This window comes from Petromyzon marinus, chromosome 26 (genome assembly GCF_048934315.1).
Source record: "Petromyzon marinus isolate PM22_M1 ecotype Great Lakes invasive population chromosome 26, UKy_Petmar_22M1.pri1.0, whole genome shotgun sequence".
NCBI classification, from domain to species: Eukaryota; Metazoa; Chordata; class Hyperoartia; order Petromyzontiformes; family Petromyzontidae; genus Petromyzon; species Petromyzon marinus.
In genome coordinates this window covers 3,111,453-3,130,346 of record NC_133692.1, presented here as the reverse complement: position 1 = coordinate 3,130,346, position 18,894 = coordinate 3,111,453, and the positions used below count along the sequence as shown (strand labels likewise).

Here is an 18,894-nt window from a genome sequence, read left to right as displayed (position 1 = left end):
TTGTTTTATTTATATTTTATTATTTTGTTGTTTCCCTTCAACGTGACTTTACCGAAAGAACTAAGAATAAGATGATAAATTGTTTAAATGCATGCCTATACAGGCCACCATACTTCAAAACGGCTATTTTAAAACACACAATGGACTGGAAGGACAAGATCAAATGGTCTCGCATAATGCGCATGCATAATGTGCGTTGACTCATTAATCCCTCGCCCCCACTTTGCACAAGAGCGCAGAAGTGTGGTCACCACTGTGGCAGTCAGAGTGACAGCTTTGGGGGCAGGGTGTCTCTTGGTTGAGGAGGAGTGAGGAAATGTGCGGCGGGTGAGCGGGCTTTGTGCGAAGGTGGTTGTAGGTGTGTGTGGGATGAGATCAGCTGGGGAGCACGACGGATTGGACTCATCATGTGCACGCCGTGATGATCAATTTTGAAAAAAAAACAAACAAGGGTGGGACTCAATAAAAGGGCCCGCCACGGAACTGCAGTGGCGGGGATTCCATTCTGCGCCCTCCCTCCTCATCCTGCGCCCTCCTCATCCTGCGCACTCCTCATCCTGCGCCCTCCTCATCCTGCGCCCTCCTCATCCTGCGCCCTCCTCATCCTGCGCCCTCCTCATCCTGCGCCCTCCTCATCCTGCGCCCTCCTCATCCTGCGCCCTCCTCATCCTGCGCCCTCCTCATCCTGCGCCCTCCTCCTCACCCTGCGCCCTCCTCATCCTGCACTCTCCCTCCTCATCCTGCGTCCTCCTCCTCATCCTGCGCGATGTGGCTGCTGTGCTCGAGACGTGAGACTGCCGACCACGGGGAAACTCCTCCTCGTCCACGGCCCGGGAACCAGCCGTGTTTTGTGGTTCAGCACCGCAACCATCTCCTTGGGAGTCCAGCCAGGGGGTGATAATACTATGTAACACAATTGTTGTTCCTGGGTACGAAGTGTTATTTTTTTATTTCTTATGCATAAAAAGTATAGACAATGTCTGTTCCCCCACACTTTGATTTTGTGACCAGGACTTTATGTGACTGGAAGACACGCATGCGCATGTTTTTTCATTGAAAATATGTACATTTTAAAATATCAGTGTCCTGGTCGCAAAAGCAAAGTTTGTGGGGAATAATATCAATTTTCTGTACTTTTGAGGCGTAAGCAATAAGTAAATAACACTACCCAGGAACAACCTTTTTTTGTTGTTGCAGTGTAACCACTTGCTGGCCGGTAGGCACGATCGACTGGGGTTCTGCAAGTGGACGGCTGGTCCAGTCACCAGTGGGGTCGTCTCCACCCAGCGTTTTTGGAGCCAGGTGTGAGGCATCACGGCGAACCACCTGCTACTGCTGCCGTGAAGGGAACGCTTCGTGAGGACTGCGGGGCGTTGACAGCTGGGACGTGTGGGGAGGAAGGGAGGTGATCCTCTGAGGTGGTGCTTGCAACGTCTTGTTTGGTCTGTTCCAGAGTCGGGTGATACTACGCGCGTGGCTTCGGGGTTTGCTCAGCAGCTCGCTCCCACCAGTGTTCGTGGTGGAGGAAATCTGAAGCTGTGGTGGTTGGGTTGTTGTGACTTGTGCTGTTGCAAGGGCCATTTTGGGTTGGTTATAATTGCTTGTGATGTGTGCACTCCTCCGGAGAAGTAGCAGTCCTGTTACCATTTGACAATTTAAAACTTGATAATTGGGTTTTTACCCTTTTATCTGGCAACAAAACTGATACCTTTTTTTACAAGGAGTCATGTTTACATTGAACACAATACCTGCGGTCGGAACGCAAACAAAAAACAACTCTGATAATGTATGCACTTTCCTTGAAATTGATTGGTCCACACCCGAGACAGCTTTCTTTAGAGCCTCGTCTCACATGGTGTTGGACCAGAAGACGCCAAAAGGCGCACAACTCAAAGACAATGCACCATCAGAGTATGAGAGCTCGGGGTAAGCATTTACACCATTGGAAAACTCATTTGCCAGTAACAAAATATGATAATTGGTTTTTTACCCTTTTATCTGGCATCAAAACTGACATCTTTTTTACAAGGAGTCATGTTTACACTGACACCTTTTTTACAAGCAGTCAATGTAAACATGACTCCTTGTAAAAAAGATGTCAGTTTTGTTGCCAGATAAAAGGGTAAAAAAACAATTATCATATTTTGTTACTGGCAAATGAGGTTTCCAATGGTATAATTTAAAACGTGTTTAAAATTGAAGTTCTAAGTAAACACTAAATCTGGCATATACTGGCAGCGGTCTTGTATTCTGCACACGGTCATTTGGGGCGTTGTGTGACACAGGGGCCCCACAATAATCGAAACCACAGCGATGCTTCCTAGGGTTTCCGGTATAGACTGAAACCCTCAAGCATGTCCAAAGAGGACGCACCGTTGCAACCACATCTACGCCTCTATATAAGAAACGAAATAGGTGGACTTATCCACATCTGGCTATCGCCTGATGAAGCAAGTTGTAATTACTGGTGAAACGTCGTACTCGGATTGTAAATGATGTGGCTTGGGCTCTCCAACACACCGGTGTGCTGTACTAGTGACGAATTGGCCACGTTCTGTTTACGTGACAACCCTTACTAGTTGGCTGTGTCGGGTGGTGGTGGGTTTAACGACACATGCGATCTAACCCCAAAACAAACTATTGGGGGCATAAAAGAGAGCTATATAAAATTCTAGTCGAGCGTGTTAGAACATGTTTTGCCTTCCCCCTATTAGTATGTCATGATGAACAATTTTTGCAGAGCAGCGTGTCACCCCATGTTAAAGAACGGTCTGCAGAAGATGTCAAACTACTTCTGAAATACCTTCAACTGACCTCATTTACACGGCACTACTAATACTATGACAATGTCCAATTCATACATCTCCAAATGAAATACAAAAATTCCTTTAACAAAACACCACGAAGTTCTAAGTGCAGCATTGATTCAATATACGCAAACCCCAGACCGGTTTTCGATCATGACTGCTGATGAGATGCTCTGACAGATGACAAACGAAGGAGACGATTGCTTATTTCTTTCACATGCAACTTCCACAATGTGCATGGTTATTTAGCTTTATTCACACAGTTGGGAGCAGCACTTTCCCACCCGTGCTGCTTCACAAAGTAATGTTTGTCAGATGAAAATACTTTTTTTGTGATCCTCGGATTTGTATGTTTTCCCAAATTAAGTGCTGAACCAAATATAATTGTTTTTTCGTGAATTGATTGGTTCCTGTTCTGCGAAATAATTGGCTACGCGTGGGGCACGAATATTGTTTAAAATTAACTTTGGAATATTTTCTGTTTAGATTTAGGCGAATGACATAACAGTAAGGGGTTTTACTTTTTTTAAAGGGATGGTGCATAGTCAGGTCTGCACAGAATGTACTAGAGTACTACCCCGGTTTACGTCGGGGATGCGTTTCCAGAAAGGTGTGACGATGACTGTCAAACGACGTCGATAAAAAAAACAATTCGCACGGTAGGTGGAGGCAAAGGCTGAGAGGCGACGGATACCAGACAGGACGGACGATGCTGTCGGTGACGTGTGGGCTGAGGCAACGCAAATCGGGCAGTGGTACAGTAGTAAAGTAAAGTCACGACGTGTTTGAGAAATGACAAAAGGGGGAGATGTAGTTCGAAGGATTACAGCATTGTAATTCTTGCATAAAATAGGCAGCAACGAGGATATTACTCATGTCTGCACGACATGATTTGGTGGTTAGCATGATGATCATCAGGTATCAAGATTTCTACAGACTAGCCTCATTTATGACGATTTCGGTATTTTATTGATGACAAGGAATGGAAAAAATAGGAAAAATGCATAACACAACAAAATATTAACCATTTTCCTTTTGTGATGTGCAATGTGTTTGTCTAACGTGGTCCATGTATTAACAATGTGGTAGCGATGTGTGGGCCATGGTGCATAGGTTGTCAATGTGTGCTCCACGATGTAGGTTCGTGTGCAGTGATGAATGGGAATCATGCCTCCCTGCTGTTTGTGAGCAGCACACCTATAGTTGTCAAATATATTTCAAGTCTGCATGCATTTTCCTGTTGTGATGGCGTTTTCTCGTAATTTGGAGTACTGCAAATGTTGGATTTGCAGGCATGCACTTTTCGTGTGAGCGTTGTGAATGGCGTTGCTACGAGTAGACACGCTCAGGGCATGGCTCCAGAGGCCTCATGGCGGCCCCTCCGACGACCTGCACCGTTTCACCGGTCCAAGAAAGGATGTTTCCAGACGGATTGCCGGAGCAGTTCCACATGGAGGCCATCTCCGCAGGGGCCAGCACGCGGTCCCAAAGGTTGAAATACGCGAGCTCCCCAACAAAAGCCTGCGTGGCGTCAAAGCGCCCACCCACTGTGTCCTGCAGAGGATAAAACATCCAAATCGGGAATAAAAACCCAGGTAAAATTATAATCGTGCAAGGTTTCAATCTTCATTTGAAGCTTTCGTGATTGCAGGAATCCATACTCTTTGGTTCTATCGGTAAAGTCACGTGGGTAGAAAAATAAAATAAAAAAATATATATATTATATATATTAGATTATTTTGCAAGGTTTCGTTCAGCGAAATAATATGAACGCTAACCTCTTACGATTGACAATTCGACAGGTTTGTCAATAATACTGCCCTAAAAGGCAAAATAGATGTAACAGCCAACAGTTTTGTTGAAGGCACTTCTTGAAATCACGTGCTCTGTTTAGTTTATTGTCCTCCCCGCACCTTCCATTAGCACGGCTGACTACATACGGTGTGAAAAGTTCAACATGGATACATACAGAAGGGAAATTGCCCGAAATGTCACCGAAATGTTTTTTTTTATTGACAAGGTTATTGGTGCTTGTATACCACTGCCAATGCAGTGTCACAAATATGTCTTATGGTCAGGGAATGGTGTTAAACCTCAGGTCACTTTGCTGTTAATTTATCGGGGTGGAATCTTTAAGCAAACTATTAATTTTACATTAAAAATATAGACTAAAATATGTATGTTAAACTTGTTTAGAACTGTACGTAGTCAACCGTGCTAATCGGAGCTGCGGTGTTGAATCTATGGTCGGTGAGTTTATGGGTAGTGTTAGTCTATGGGCTAATCGGAGGTGCGGGATGGTGTATGCACCCTTATATATTAACTGTTCAGTGTTAGAATGTTTTGTAATAGTCATTACAATTTGAAATGTATACAGGATCTACATAACAAAAAATAACCCCAAGAAACAATATTAAAATGTATGTTTAACACGTAGTAGTAGTAGGCTTTCGTGACCAATATTATCCATAAGAGGTTATTTCGGGTTAGATCCATAAATGAATGCCACATTCCCATGGTCGCTGAACGAGCCGCCCAGTTCCAACACCAGGCAGCTGGAGTCGAGCCAAGTTCCCAAGGCAGCCTCGCTGGGCTAATCCAACTCGGTTTCCGCATCCAATTTCGTCATTTGGAAAGTTGACCCAGCACCTGAACCGCCGTCGTAAACGGCTGTGATGCCAACGGGGTCAACGCAAAAGAATAATTTCAGTCCTGGAGTCCTGAATTAAAGTTGAATTCAGAGTTGCGTCTTTGTCAAATAACACCACAGAAAATTACATACGGTATACATATTGGCTTTGGTTAGCCTAAACTAGTCCAAATATAAGTGCAACCTTGTGAACAAATACAACATTCTTATCACTTCCCCTCCAACCATCGAGGAAGGGAGCAGGAGTGCAGGTACATAGTGACGGCCATGCAACAGAACTGTGGTTCTTGAATTGGTGAACAAAAGGACCCTGCTGGGCAGTTCTTGAAATGGCTCGCCATGGTCTGGCTCTCATATCTAATGGTCATGTAAACCTCATACCGTATATGAGACGATTTAGGCCAGAATCTTCAGGTAGCTGTTAAATCTGTAAAATATTACATCTCTCCATATAAGGACACTTGATGTTTTCGTGAAGACTTAAAATCTCTAAATAAATTGCTACAAAACTGACCACTGAGCTCACCACTACAGTAAGCCCTCGTTTAACACGGTAGATGCGTTTGTGAAAAGTGAAAACAATTTTCCCATAAATAATGTAACAAAGTTTGTCGAGATACGATGGACACGGTAAGATGGCGGGACAACTAAGTGAGGGTACACCGCCGCATTATTGTATCATTCCGCATACTGTATTGCATAGTACTGCTCGGCTGCGTAGCTTAAAGTAGTCCGCCGTTTTTCAGATATGAGGACATCCTTGGAATTCCCCTACAAAATAGAGAGGTTCGCCAGCTTGATTTTAAGGGGGTGAAATATCATTAGTTCGCATCTGAGGTCTGTCAGAATATGCCCTGAAACGTGAGATTTCTGCACAGAATTTGACTCTTACAATTAATTTAATTTTCATTAATTAAATTTTCCATACCTGTTCTTGGCCCAAAATGAGCACACCACCCGGCTTAATCGGATGCCAGGGAGCGAGTCCCTCTCCCACACCACGGCGTACACCGTCTTGGAAGGCTTCCCACACACCATCCCGAGTGGTCCACGTTACGCAGACATGGTGCCAACCACCATCGTTAACAGACAGCGGTAGCTGGGCTACCTGCGTGAGCCAAAGGATTATCGGTGTCAGGCGCCAGAGTTTCGCAAGCCAGAGAGCTCAGTTCAAGGTTGTGAAACAATAACAATTAAGCATAAAATCTACGAAATGAATACAGTCGACCCTTCCACATCGCGGAGGTTAGGGGCACAGGCCCCCAACGATCTGGAAAAAACGCATAAAATGTTTTGGTCTCCTTGGCGAGCGAAGCGAGCACCTCCAGTTAAACTTTTTAAAGTTATCTCTACATTTCCAGCCTTTGCGTGTCGTCTGCTGGCTTTTGCGTTCTTTTCGCAAACTACATTTTTTAAAACAAAATTTTACTTTAAAAAAATTGCGTATATTTATGGTATTCAAAGATTAAACATTAATATTATCCAGTACTGTACATATATTTCATGCATTTATGAGTTACTAAACTTCGTGTGTGTCGTCTGTTGGCCTTTGTGTGTCGTCTGCGGCCTTTGCAAAACTCCAAAAAAACTCCCAAAAAAATTCCCATTTCATTTCTTATGCCGACCCCGCGATATATCGAAACCGCGATGGGGAAAGTCGCGATGCAGAAGGGTCGACTGTATTTATGTTATCATATCGCATGCATGTATGTTGAACTTATTTAGCACTGTACACAGCCAACCCTGCTAATCAGAGCTACACATGAGGCACATCAAATTTTTCATGAATAATCCCAATTGGCTCGAGTGCCTAAATTCTATATTTGGTAGATTTGAGTCACTTTATCTGAATATTTTTTGCAAATTTCAAGATCTACCACGGCAAGGAATACCTTGTCTTTGTAAAATGGACTACATATGTCTGCTAACATGGGAATGCCTCATCGTACATGGGTAAAATAATTATCCTAGTGCAATGATGTAATGCATTAGAGATAATTGTCCAACATTATAAATAGCGTTGAAAATCAAAGATTTTTAATTGGAATTTTATAATCGTGGTCGTACATTTTTTAAAATGATGCTCCTTTTTCCCACATTGAGATATGATATGGAGCCATAATGATAATTGAACCTTATGGTGGTATCCCCTCGCATAATGTCCGTGATGCAGTCATTTTTAGTCTGATGGTCGGCGATGCGGCAATCGACTCATCTTGACGAGCTGTACACGATACACCACTACGATGCGTACGAGCGTTCAGGGTTTCAGCGCAATTATCCTTGCTGCGTTTCGACATCGCGGAGTAGCACTGATTTCGGATTGATTGGTACCCCAGTCGTGGAGTGAAGTACACCCCTGGAAAAAATAGTGTCCCAGAAATAAAGTACCCCGGGTACCGCCATAAGGATCAATTGACGAGAATACATAATTTATTATATTGCTTGTTCCCCCAAGAAAGCCTCAGTCTCATCTCGTTTTCAGGAGGGTCCTATATTTTCGTAATCACGATGGCGAAGTGTTTCCCAATTAAGTAATTTCCAAGTCGTTCTTTCTCCCAAATTAAAAACATTTGGACCATGATGCTGGCACGCAATGTCCCAAATCTTCTTCTACGATGACAATTATGCAATGGCAGAGTTACGGCTTTTACCTTATCGTTGACCAGAAATTCCATGGGATGGTTCCCCCACTCAATGAGCACAAGCTCATTGGCCTGGCCCGGAACAGCATAAGAAAACGGCGTTCCTAGCCCAGCAGCTCCAGGGGCAGCCCGAAGCCACATGCACATGGTCACTGCGTACAGCTCAGGCAGCGTCTCTTCAAAGCGTCCGCACATATAGTTGGTTCGGAGCGGTAAGGACAGTTTGAACTCGCCCGGAGGATTGAGGCCTGGCACTCCTGCTGTAAGAAATGAAATTTCACGTGCATCACAACACTTTAGGATTTGCAACCAGGCATACAAGGGCGGCCTGGCTTACATAAAGACAATTTAAGTCTACGTTAGTTCTAGTCAGTTCATGAATAACTACTAATAAGTACGAGCTAAGTTCAGATCACATAACTCTTTCATGGTTTACGAAATATCACTGCATAATTTGCTGGCTCCAAATTACGCAACTGAATACCATTTTTAATTTGCAAATTATGTCAAAATCAAACGTGTTGCCACACGTAACAGGCATACATAATTTAAAAGTGAAATTTCAAGGCACACGCAAGATTTGCAATCAGACATATGGTGCGCTTACAGAACACCGCTCACACTGGTAATATTTACATTCACAACTGCTTTGCCCTCGTTAAAAGCCCCGAGCATTGCATAATCGCAAAGGGTCAATTTTAAATAACAAGCATAACCACTGACCACAGGGCTGGCATTTACGAAGCGTGGCAACCTTTTTTTACGCTGCCCTGCACGAATGTTGGGACAACACAAAAATCCGACACACAAAAGAAGCCGCCCGTGGTCATGCTGCACGCGTGACAGACCTCGCTCCAACTCGGACACCTTTCGCGCAAGCTCAGCTAACTGCGCTTCGAACACCGCCCGCTGCAACACCGTCTCGTTGTGAGCGCGCAACTGGCCCGTGAGGTGCGCTTGCACGCGGGCGAGGAGACGAGCTCCCAGCTGCTCCACGTGCTCCGACAGCAGCGCCTGGAGTCCGGCCACGTTCACCGGCCGCACACTCACGTTCTCCTGCTGTTGCTGCAACGCAGTGTTCGCACGCGCAAAGACAAAGATCCCCCGTGCAGCCTTAGCAGACTGTGTTGGCGAGCACCTATGAAGGTCCGGAATGGCACACGAGGGGGTGGGTGGCCAGCACCACGCCCGACCGCTTTTGTCTCCCTAGTGGCGATGTTTACACACCGCACCAGGTACTCATTCAAGCCCGAGTCGACTTAGGGGAGGCCCAGGACCGGTTCGGATAATCGTCACTGGAGGACTCGGATAAAAATCCACAAGAGCAGGGGGAGAGACACATGCAAACTCCAAATATACAGGCATCAGCGTCGGGATCGAACCCACGACCTCCTGTAGTACCACGCGAGGTAGTTAACATCTCCTAGCCACCGTGGCGCTGAACCACCTGGCGAGGGGAAATTCAACTGATGCCTCCAAATACTGTAAAGAATTCGATATCAGCCAACATTACAAAATCATGAACTCTCTTTGTTGTCACTGGGTGACTCAGGTTGCCCTTAACTTTTGATGTGACGTCACATTTCTCAACCCCCCCCCCCCCCCCCATCTATATTCTTGGTTCTTTCAGTGAAGTCACGTAGAAGGGAAACAATAAAATAATAAAACTATAATACAATACAATTCTCACAACGTTTCGACTGCAACACAAGCAATCATCATCAGGTGTGAAAACCACAGCAAGAAAATTTGAAAAAAGTGGTGTTTTTTTAAAGTTAGCACCACGGAGAGCGATTTGGCAGTTATTCAGATGGACGAGTCCATCTATGTTCGGAAAAGAGGAGGGGGGAGACGAAAAAAATGGATGCGGTCTGAAAGCCACCGTAAGCGTGAATAATCAATTAAGACCCGAAATGGTTTATCAAATCCTTCCAATGATTGCTAAGCCAGAATCCATCTTCTCGGTTGAAATTGTCTCTGTTTGTATATGTGGATAGCCTCATGAACGAATCTCTCATGGTAGCCAGATGGCTTGCAGAGAACCTCTGTCTTGGAGAAGTCAATGTCATGTGAGCCTACTGAATTATAACAGTGATCTGCCACGGCCGAGGTGTTGGTCCTACCGTGTTTTAGGTCTGCTTTGTATTCACGGATGCGGTCCGAGACATGTCGTTTGGTTTCTCCAATGTAACTACTACCACAAAGGCAACTTAGTTTGTAGACGCCAGGGTACTGTATGTCCAAAATCACATCTTTTACAGACGGAACTAGATCACGGATTTCATGTAATGTGTTGAATCGGACCTGCATCTTGTGTTTATTCAAGATTTTGGAGATCTTTTTTGTGATCCCCGCAATGTAGGGTAAAGTGATGGTTTTGAATGGCTCCTCAAGAGGGTCCTTCTTCATGGTTGGAGTGATAGCTTTGCGGATTGTGTAGTCGGAGTAACCATTAGCCTTAAGAGCTTGGTGTACGTGCTTGAGTTCACTGGCTATGTGTTCCTGGTCGGATATGCATTGGGCTCTATGGTGCAGAGTATTGATGAGGGAATTCTTCTGTGATGGATGGTGGTGGGAATCAGGTTTCAGGTAAGCATCCGTATGGGTAGCTTTCCTGTAGACCGAGTGGCTCATTGAAACATCAGGTCTCTTTTTTATTAGGACATCCAAAAAAGGTAGCTTGCCATCTTTTTCGACTTCCATGGTAAATCTGATGGCTGGGTGTATGGAATTGATGTGGTCGAGGAATTGGTCTAGAGCAGGCCGGCCATGTGGCCAGATGACAAAAGTGTCATCCACGTACCTCTTCCATAAGGTTGGGCACAGAGTGGCAGTCTGGATGGCGTCAGTCTCAAATTTCTCCATGAAAATGTTGGCTACAACCGGAGATAGGGGGGAGCCCATTGTGGTGCCCTCAGTTTGTTTGTAGAAAGTTCCATTCCAAGTGAAGTATGTATTGGTTCAGCAGTGTCCCCCCAAGGGGGGTACCTCAGTGTTTAGTCCTTGATGAACCAAGTCTTCAATGATTGCGATGGTGTCAGGTACAGAAACTTTGGTGAATAAGGAATCTACATCAAAACTGACAAGCAGGTCATCTGGGGACAGGGAAATACCCTTGATTGTCGTTACCAGGTGAGTAGAATTTTGTACCGCAGAGGTGGTTTTTCCAGTGAAAGGCCGCAGGATTTCAGACAGAAAACGAGCCAGTTTGTAGGTGGGGGAGTTGATAGTAGAGACGATGGGACGAAGGGGTGTATCTACTTTATGTATTTTTGGTAAGCCGTATAATCTTGGTGGCCTGGTAGCAGGAGGTTTCAACGTGAACTGTTTGGTTTGATCAATTAATGCGGTTGAATCAGAAATTATTTTGTTGGTTTGTATGATGCAGCTGTTGGTGGTATCTCTCTTTATTATTGTATAGCTGCCATCGTTGAGTAATTATTGAATTTAGTTGTTATATTCTATTTTATCCATGATGACAGTGGCATTGCCCTTGTCGGCTGAGAGGATGACAATGTCATCCCTCTTTTTTAATTTATATAATTCAAAACACTCATCTTTGCTGAGGTTGCTAGCTGGCATCTTAGCGTGTTTGAGGGTTGCAGCGATTTTAGATCTTGCTACGTCTGCAGCGATGTGACCCAGGCCCTTGAGAGCCACGTCTACTTGGGCAATGATATCATTAACTGGTATGAGTCTAGGTGTGACTGCAAAGTTTAGCCCTTTAGCTAAATCGGATTTCAGACCATCGGAAATAGAACTGTCACTGCGATTAATTATGACTTTGTTAACGTCTAGCTTTTTGGTGTGTGGATCCGGTCTTTTGTTGGAGAGGAGGTTAAATTTGGAAATCAGGTTGTCCTTACATTTGGTCGACAGTGGCAGCTGAAGAGGCAGTCATATTGTCTACATGTTCCCAATCCGATGTGGACATTGTTGCCGTCAATGATAAGTGTGATTTGAAGAGTGTCTTGTCTAACTGATCTAGTTTGGTGCGTATAAGTCTGATTTTCTCTGAGATAAGAGCTAAACTAGTTCTGGAAAGAATTCGTTTCGCATTAGAAGAAGTTACAGCAGCAAAGGTCAGTGTAAATGCGATTGGTATTACCCCAGAGTCACGGCATCTCTTCAGAAAGGTGAGAAACTCGACCAGCTGAGCCTTCTTATCCCGGAGTTTGTTGAAGGATCTGAAAGCTATGTGGAAACCCTCCCCGTAGAGGCAGTTAAATTTTGATTTAAAGCTTTCGCGACTGCAGGGCTTCATATTCTTGGTTCTTTCGGTAAAGTCACACATCGTCACAAATGTCTGACCCCCCCCCCCCCTAGGTGCGTGACGTCATTTATGGACGGCCCCATAAAGCACGGTCCACAACAATACGTGAGATGCGTAACACAGGCCGAACAAAGACTGAGGTGTGTGGATAGCATCTCGAAGCATCCAGCAGCATCCCGCCCCGTGTGACGCTGCACCGTAGCAGCCGTTACAACCGCTCGGCTCGTTCCCATTCGCACGACATCGTTCCATCCACTCAATCGCGTTATTTCCAATTCGCGTCCGCGTTATATATATATTTTTAAACGTGTTCATTCATACATTAATCGCGTTGTATCCAATTCGCGTTATGAAAACGACACACGGCGTTATGGGAAACAGACTGTACTGCATATAATGTAAGGCACATAGTGAACATTTCATCTAAATACAGTCATGAACACACCATTTCCTTACATAAACTACAATACGTACATCATAGACTTTGTTCAACAATTCTACCACAATCATTATTTAATATACAGTTCACGATTGGCATGTATTGTTATTTTATACGAGATTTTGCAAGAGAGGAAAAAAACAATCGTTGACTTCAACTTAGCTGGCAAGACCTAAAAGAGAGTGGAGCGCGCACTGTGCATTCCGATTGCAGGGAGCGTAAGATGATACATCGCTATTCTCTACATTTTAATGTTTGACTTCTTAAGACAGGGCACACATCAATGAACCCAGCCGCTTGCAAATAACTCTCTCCGTCTGTGTGACATGAATGCGGGAAGGAGATAAGCCTTGATCTATCAAAATCCACTCTTTACATGCCCAGGGCGAACGCGTTAACGGGCAAATTGTAACACATGACGTACTAATAGGTACACTTGTACAAAATGCTTTGGACACGCGTCATTACCGGGTACTGCAAAATCCGACCGTGGTCGTCCGGTGCTTGCTGAGCTGCATTGACTTCCGGTTGCCAAACGAAAGCATTGTTATCAGGTCGCACTCATTACACACCCGAAGTGTTTGCCACAAATGAACCGCAGTACCTCGCTGAATTTGTCAAGGAGCAAAAACCATCACGCGAACTCCGCTCATCCTCGCATCAGCGGATTTTGGCTCAGCCATCGACCAAAGACGGTCACCGCGCGGCGCTTTCAGATGCGCCCCTGTGGCCGTCTGGAACGCTCTTCCGATATTAGGAAGCCACTGGAGCTATGCACTTTTAAATCTAGATTTTATAAGGTCATTTCTTTCAAACGGATTTTTGTGTTAAGTTTGTTGTCCTTCCCCCGCACCTCCGATTAGCATGGTTGGCTACGTACGGTGCGAATGAAGTTCAACATACATGCATGGGGAATACACAGCTTATACCAAAGTATACTATAGAATCCACGATTACTTGTTAATTACCAATACATGTTCATTTAGTGCAGTAGAAGACCCCAACTCCCCCCATCTCCCATGTGTCACACACCTTGTGCTTCCTCCTTGCCGCGTTTTACAAAGCTGTTAATTCACAAATTAACGTTTGTCTCAGATTGCCGCGTGACACAAATGTGTGTCGCACACCCTCCTCCACCCGACACAGGCAATGAACGAAGTGTTCACGTGGACAAACGTGCCGATTTTATTCAAGTTCGTTCACGTACAGATTTTTTTTGTTAATTGGCTGTGTCGGGCGGAGCTGGGTGTACAAACACATTTTTCTCACACGGCGAATCTGACCCAGCAATCAATTATAAACCCACGCGGGCTCAGGGAAGTGCTTTCATTGAGGATTTTACTCAGCGAAATGAACATCAACAAAGGATTGATACGCATTGACTGAAAGCTTTCGTGACTGCAGGGATTCATATTCTTTGGGTCTTTTGGTAAAGTCGTGCAGATAGGTTCAAAGAAAATAACAAAAAAAACTACGACGTTTCGATCGCAACACGCGGTCGTCATCAGGATGACCTATTTACGTGACTTACCGAAAGACCCAAAGAATATTGATACGCATGGCGTATCAATATTATTACCGGAAAAGAGTGAACTATCCGTAATCACGCGATCTGATCCAGTAATAAATTATTAACCGTGTCGGTCGTGAAATCCCATGCGTGCTCAGGGAAGTGTTTACAGCGAAATGAACATCAACAAAGGATTGATACGCATGGCAACCTTACCCAACATCCCCAGTTAAAAAGAAAATCTGCCATGATAGCGTGGCATTTAAACGCAATTATTACCACAAACGGTGAACTATCCATTGGGAGTTCCACGTGCGTGCTTGTGCCGGCCCATGTGGATGGGCCACCCCGGTGTCCATACCTCGAGTATCTCCATCCGCTGGGAAAGAGCGAGCAGGCTGCGTGCCAGGTGGTCTGTGGAGGCTCCTGGTGGGTCACCCATCGTGTCCTTGATGGGCGGGTGAGCCAGACCCTTCCTACGAGCCGGGCGTACGGCTCCCTGCCCACCTGAAGCACCTCCCGCGGGGCCACCCTCGCAGCCACTGAGCTTTGCCGTCAGCTCCTTGATGACCTCCTTCTGGCTAATGATGGTTTCGCGCTGCTGCAGAATTGCTTCTTGAAGCTGCGTGAGAACGCGGGGATCGGTGGGACCCCCGGGAGTGAATTTACCGCCCGATGCCGACTGCCCCATGGGGCACTTGATGCCAGCTTCTGGCTCAGCAGGGGCAGGCTCACACACGAGCCGCAGAGGGGGAACCTGCTCCTGTTGCCCCAGTGCTTCGGCTCCCACCAGCAGGAGTAATGCTACGTTGGCTACAAACAGCGGGAAGCAAATTCTCGCTTGCATCACGGTTGAAATACGTTCATCCATGCTGCACACCTTTTTCTTTTTTGATTAAACCGGGATCTCTCCTTACCTATCTACCTGGCTGCCCACATGTCCAGCGACCTGGTCATGGTTGACCGTGCAAAAAGCCGCAGCCTGGTTTGCCACAGAGCTTCTCTCGCATGTGGCCCTGACATGCGGACAGGAACGGGACAAACTGTACGTGGGCCGACAGATGCGGATCAGCGGTTGCGACGGATTACAATGCATCGGCCGCTTAAGCCACCCTATGGCGTCATGTGACATTGTGTCCTCATATACACCACAATACGCCCCCTCCAAAAAAATAAACTTGGCGGTGTTCAACGCAGCGCCTAAAACATTTTCTGGGGCGTTCTTGAAATACGGTTTTCACACTTGAACATCTGACCTTCATATTTCTACGCGGACAATCCTTCCGCTGGCAATTACATTTACGTCGGTGTTGTGTCCACATTGATGAGCAAAATATTGTGCCAGCATCGAAACGGTTAGTCTCTAAAGTGCTCATCGTGATTGGTACCGCTACCCGAAACGTGCGCCCACGCTCGTCTCAGAGCCTGCTGCCCTCAAGGTTTCCCTGTCACTGTGACAACAGCAACATTCGGACCAGGCTGGGCAACTGTTTAAACATAGCTACGAGCAGGGTTAATTTAAACTATTTAAAAACAAATACTTTACCAGGTGAGGCCCACTGGAAGACTATAGCTCTTTTTCAGAAGCGACCTGGCCACAAGTTATATAGCACAACAAAGTGGCTTATCACGTGGACATTTATAACAGCCAAACACTCTAAACGCATGTTGATTCTAAATGTGGAGGGAAAAACCCGGGGACCTGGGAAATGCCCACGCTACCACGTGCAAACTCCAAATTTACAGGCGTCAGGGTCTTAATCGAACGCACCACCTCCTTCATACTAGGCGAGGTAGTTGACATCTTGCCACTATGGCGCCCCATTGCAGTCGTGTTTGTCTAGAAATCAATCACCACCACATCTTTGTTCAGCCTGTCGTCAGACTAAGAATCAGTGACAACAAGGAGATCAGTCTATCACCACCTGGAGATCAGTGCTATCACCTTGAGATCAGCATCACAGCCTGACCACAAATGTGCTGGTGATGCTTTGTTGGCAATGATGGTGCACCGACCCAATTAACAGAACTCAACACATGCAGATGAATCAGCCTGTTATCACATGGAAGTTAGTCATCACCTGGAGGTCAGTCTGACACCAACTGGAGGTCAGTCAGTCACCACCTGGAGGTCAGTCACCACCTGGAGGTCATTCTGTCACCACCTGGAGGTCAGTCACCACCTGGAGGTCAGTCTGACACCACCTGGAGGTCAGTCACCACCTGGAGGTCAGTCACCACCTGGAGGTCATTCTGTCACCACCTGGAGGTCAGTCACCACCTGGAGGTCAGTAAGTCACCACCTGGAGGTCATTCTGTCACCACCTGGAGGTCATTCTGTCACCACCTGGAGGTCAGTCACCACCTGGAGGTCATTCTGTCACCACCTGGAGGTCAGTCACCACCTGGAGATCAGTCACCACCTGGAGGTCAGCCTGTCACCACCTGGAGGTCAGTCTGACACCACCTAGAGGTCAGTCAGTCACCACCTGGAGGTCAGCCTGTCACCACCTGGAGGTCAGTCACCACCTGGAGGTCAGTCACCACCTGGAGGTCAATCAGTCACCACCTGGAGGTCAGTCTGTCACCACCTGGAGGTCAGTCACCACGTGGAGGTCAGTCACCACCTGGAGGTCAGCCTGTCACCACCTGGAGGTCAGTCACCACCTGGAGATCAGTCACCACCTGGAGGTCAATCACCACCTGGAGGTCAGTCTGTCACCACCTGGAGGTCAGTCACCACCTGGAGGTCAATCTGTAACCACCTGGAGGTCAGTCAGTCACCACCTGGAGGTCAATCTGTCACCACCTGGAGGTCAGTCACCACCTGGAGGTCAGTCACCACCTGGAGGTCAGCCTGTCACCACCTGGAGGTCAATCTGTCACCACCTGGAGCTCAGTCTCTCACCACCTGGAGGTCAGTCACCACCTGGAGGTCAGTCACCACCTGGAGGTCAGTCAGTCACCACCTGGAGGTCAATCACCACCTGGAGGTCAGTCAGTCACCACCTGGAGGTCAGTCTGTCACCACCTGGAGGTCAATCTGTCACCACCTGCAGGTCAGTCACCACCTGGAGGTCAGTCAGTCACCACCTGGAGGTCAGTCTGTTACCACCTGGAGGTCAGTCACCACCTGGAGGTCAGTAAGTCACCACCTGGAGGTCATTCTGTCACCACCTAGAGGTCATTCTGTCACCACCTGGAGGTCAGTCACCACCTGGAGGTCATTCTGTCACCACCTGGAGGTCAGTCACCACCTGGAGATCAGTCACCACCTGGAGGTCAGCCTGTCACCACCTGGAGGTCAGTCTGACACCACCTGGAGGTCAGTCAGTCACCACCTGGAGGTCAGCCTGTCACCACCTGGAGGTCAGTCACCACCTGGAGGTCAATCAGTCACCACCTGGAGGTCAGTCTGTCACCACCTGGAGGTCAGTCACCACGTGGAGATCAGTCACCACCTGGAGGTCAGCCTGTCACCACCTGGAGGTCAGTCACCACCTGGAGGTCAGTCACCACCTGGAGGTCAATCACCACCTGGAGGTCAGTCTGTCACCACCTGGAGGTCAGTCACCACCTGGAGGTCAATCTGTCACCACCTGGAGGTCAGTCAGTCACCACCTGGAGGTAAATCTGTCACCACCTGGAGGTCAGTCACCACCTGGAGGTCAGTCACCACCTGGAGGTCAGCCTGTCACCACCTGGAGCTCAGTCTCTCACCACCTGGAGGTCAGTCACCACCTGGAGGTCAGTCACCACCTGGAGGTCAGTCAGTCACCACCTGGAGGTCAATCACCACCTGGAGGTCAGTCAGTCACCACCTGGAGGTCAGTCTGTCACCACCTGGAGGTCAATCTGTCACCACCTGCAGGTCAGTCACCACCTGGAGGTCAGTCAGTCACCACCTGGAGGTCAGTCTGTCACCACCTGGAGGTCAGTCACCACCTGGAGGTCAGTCAGTCACCACCTGGAGGTCAATCACCACCTGGAGGTCAGTCAGTCACCACCGGGAGGTCAGTCTGTCACCACCTGGAGGTCAATCTGTCACCACCTGCAGGTCAGTCACCACCTGGAGGTCAGTCTGTCACCACCTGGAGGTCAGTCACCACTTGGAGGTCAATCACCACCTGGAGGTCAGTCTATCACCACCTGGAGGTCAGTCACCACCTGGAGGTCAGCCTGTCACCACCTGGAGGTCAATCTGTCACCACCTGGAGGTCAATCTGTCACCACCTGGAGGTCAGTCACCACCTGGAGGTCAGTCACCACCTGGAGGTCAGTCTGTCACCACCTGGAGGTCAGTCACCACCTGGAGGTCAGTCAGTCACCACCTGGAGGTCAATCTGTCACCACCTGGAGGTCAGCCTGTCACCACCTGGAGGTCAATCTGTCACCACCTGGAGGTCAGTCTATCACCACCTGGAGGTCAGTCACCACCTGGAGGTCAGCCTGTCACCACCTGGAGGTCAATCTGTCACCACCTGGAGGTCAATCTGTCACCACCTGGAGGTCAGTCACCACCTGGAGGTCAGTCACCACCTGGAGGTCAGTCTGTCACCACCTGGAGGTC

The 18,894-nt window shown here is 47.3% G+C and overlaps 1 protein-coding gene and 1 long non-coding RNA gene across 3 annotated transcripts; one reads left to right on the top strand and one right to left on the bottom strand.

Moving 5' to 3' along the window:
- The first annotated feature begins 146 nt into the window (after window positions 1-146).
- Window positions 147-2,299, top strand: LOC142929181 (uncharacterized). Its single transcript, XR_012945392.1, has 2 exons — window positions 147-894; window positions 1,198-2,299. It is a non-coding gene; the product is annotated as an uncharacterized LOC142929181 (long non-coding RNA).
- A 708-nt stretch (window positions 2,300-3,007) lies between these two features.
- Window positions 3,008-18,694, bottom strand: LOC116946168 (neuronal pentraxin-2-like). 2 transcript variants are annotated; one of them, XM_032961096.2, is made up of 5 exons: window positions 14,686-18,694; window positions 8,951-9,167; window positions 8,112-8,359; window positions 6,386-6,565; window positions 3,008-4,361 (listed from the first exon to the last, which is right to left on the bottom strand). In XM_032961096.2, exons 1-5 carry the CDS (start codon window positions 15,193-15,195, stop codon window positions 4,137-4,139), a joined length of 1,380 nt encoding a protein of 459 aa, XP_032816987.2. In that variant the 5' UTR covers window positions 15,196-18,694; the 3' UTR covers window positions 3,008-4,136. The 2 variants fall into 2 exon arrangements, with proteins under 2 accessions (XP_032816987.2, XP_032816986.2); XM_032961095.2 differs by having other exon boundaries at window positions 8,112-8,362; window positions 14,686-18,693.
- Between the last annotated feature and the right edge of the window lie 200 nt (window positions 18,695-18,894).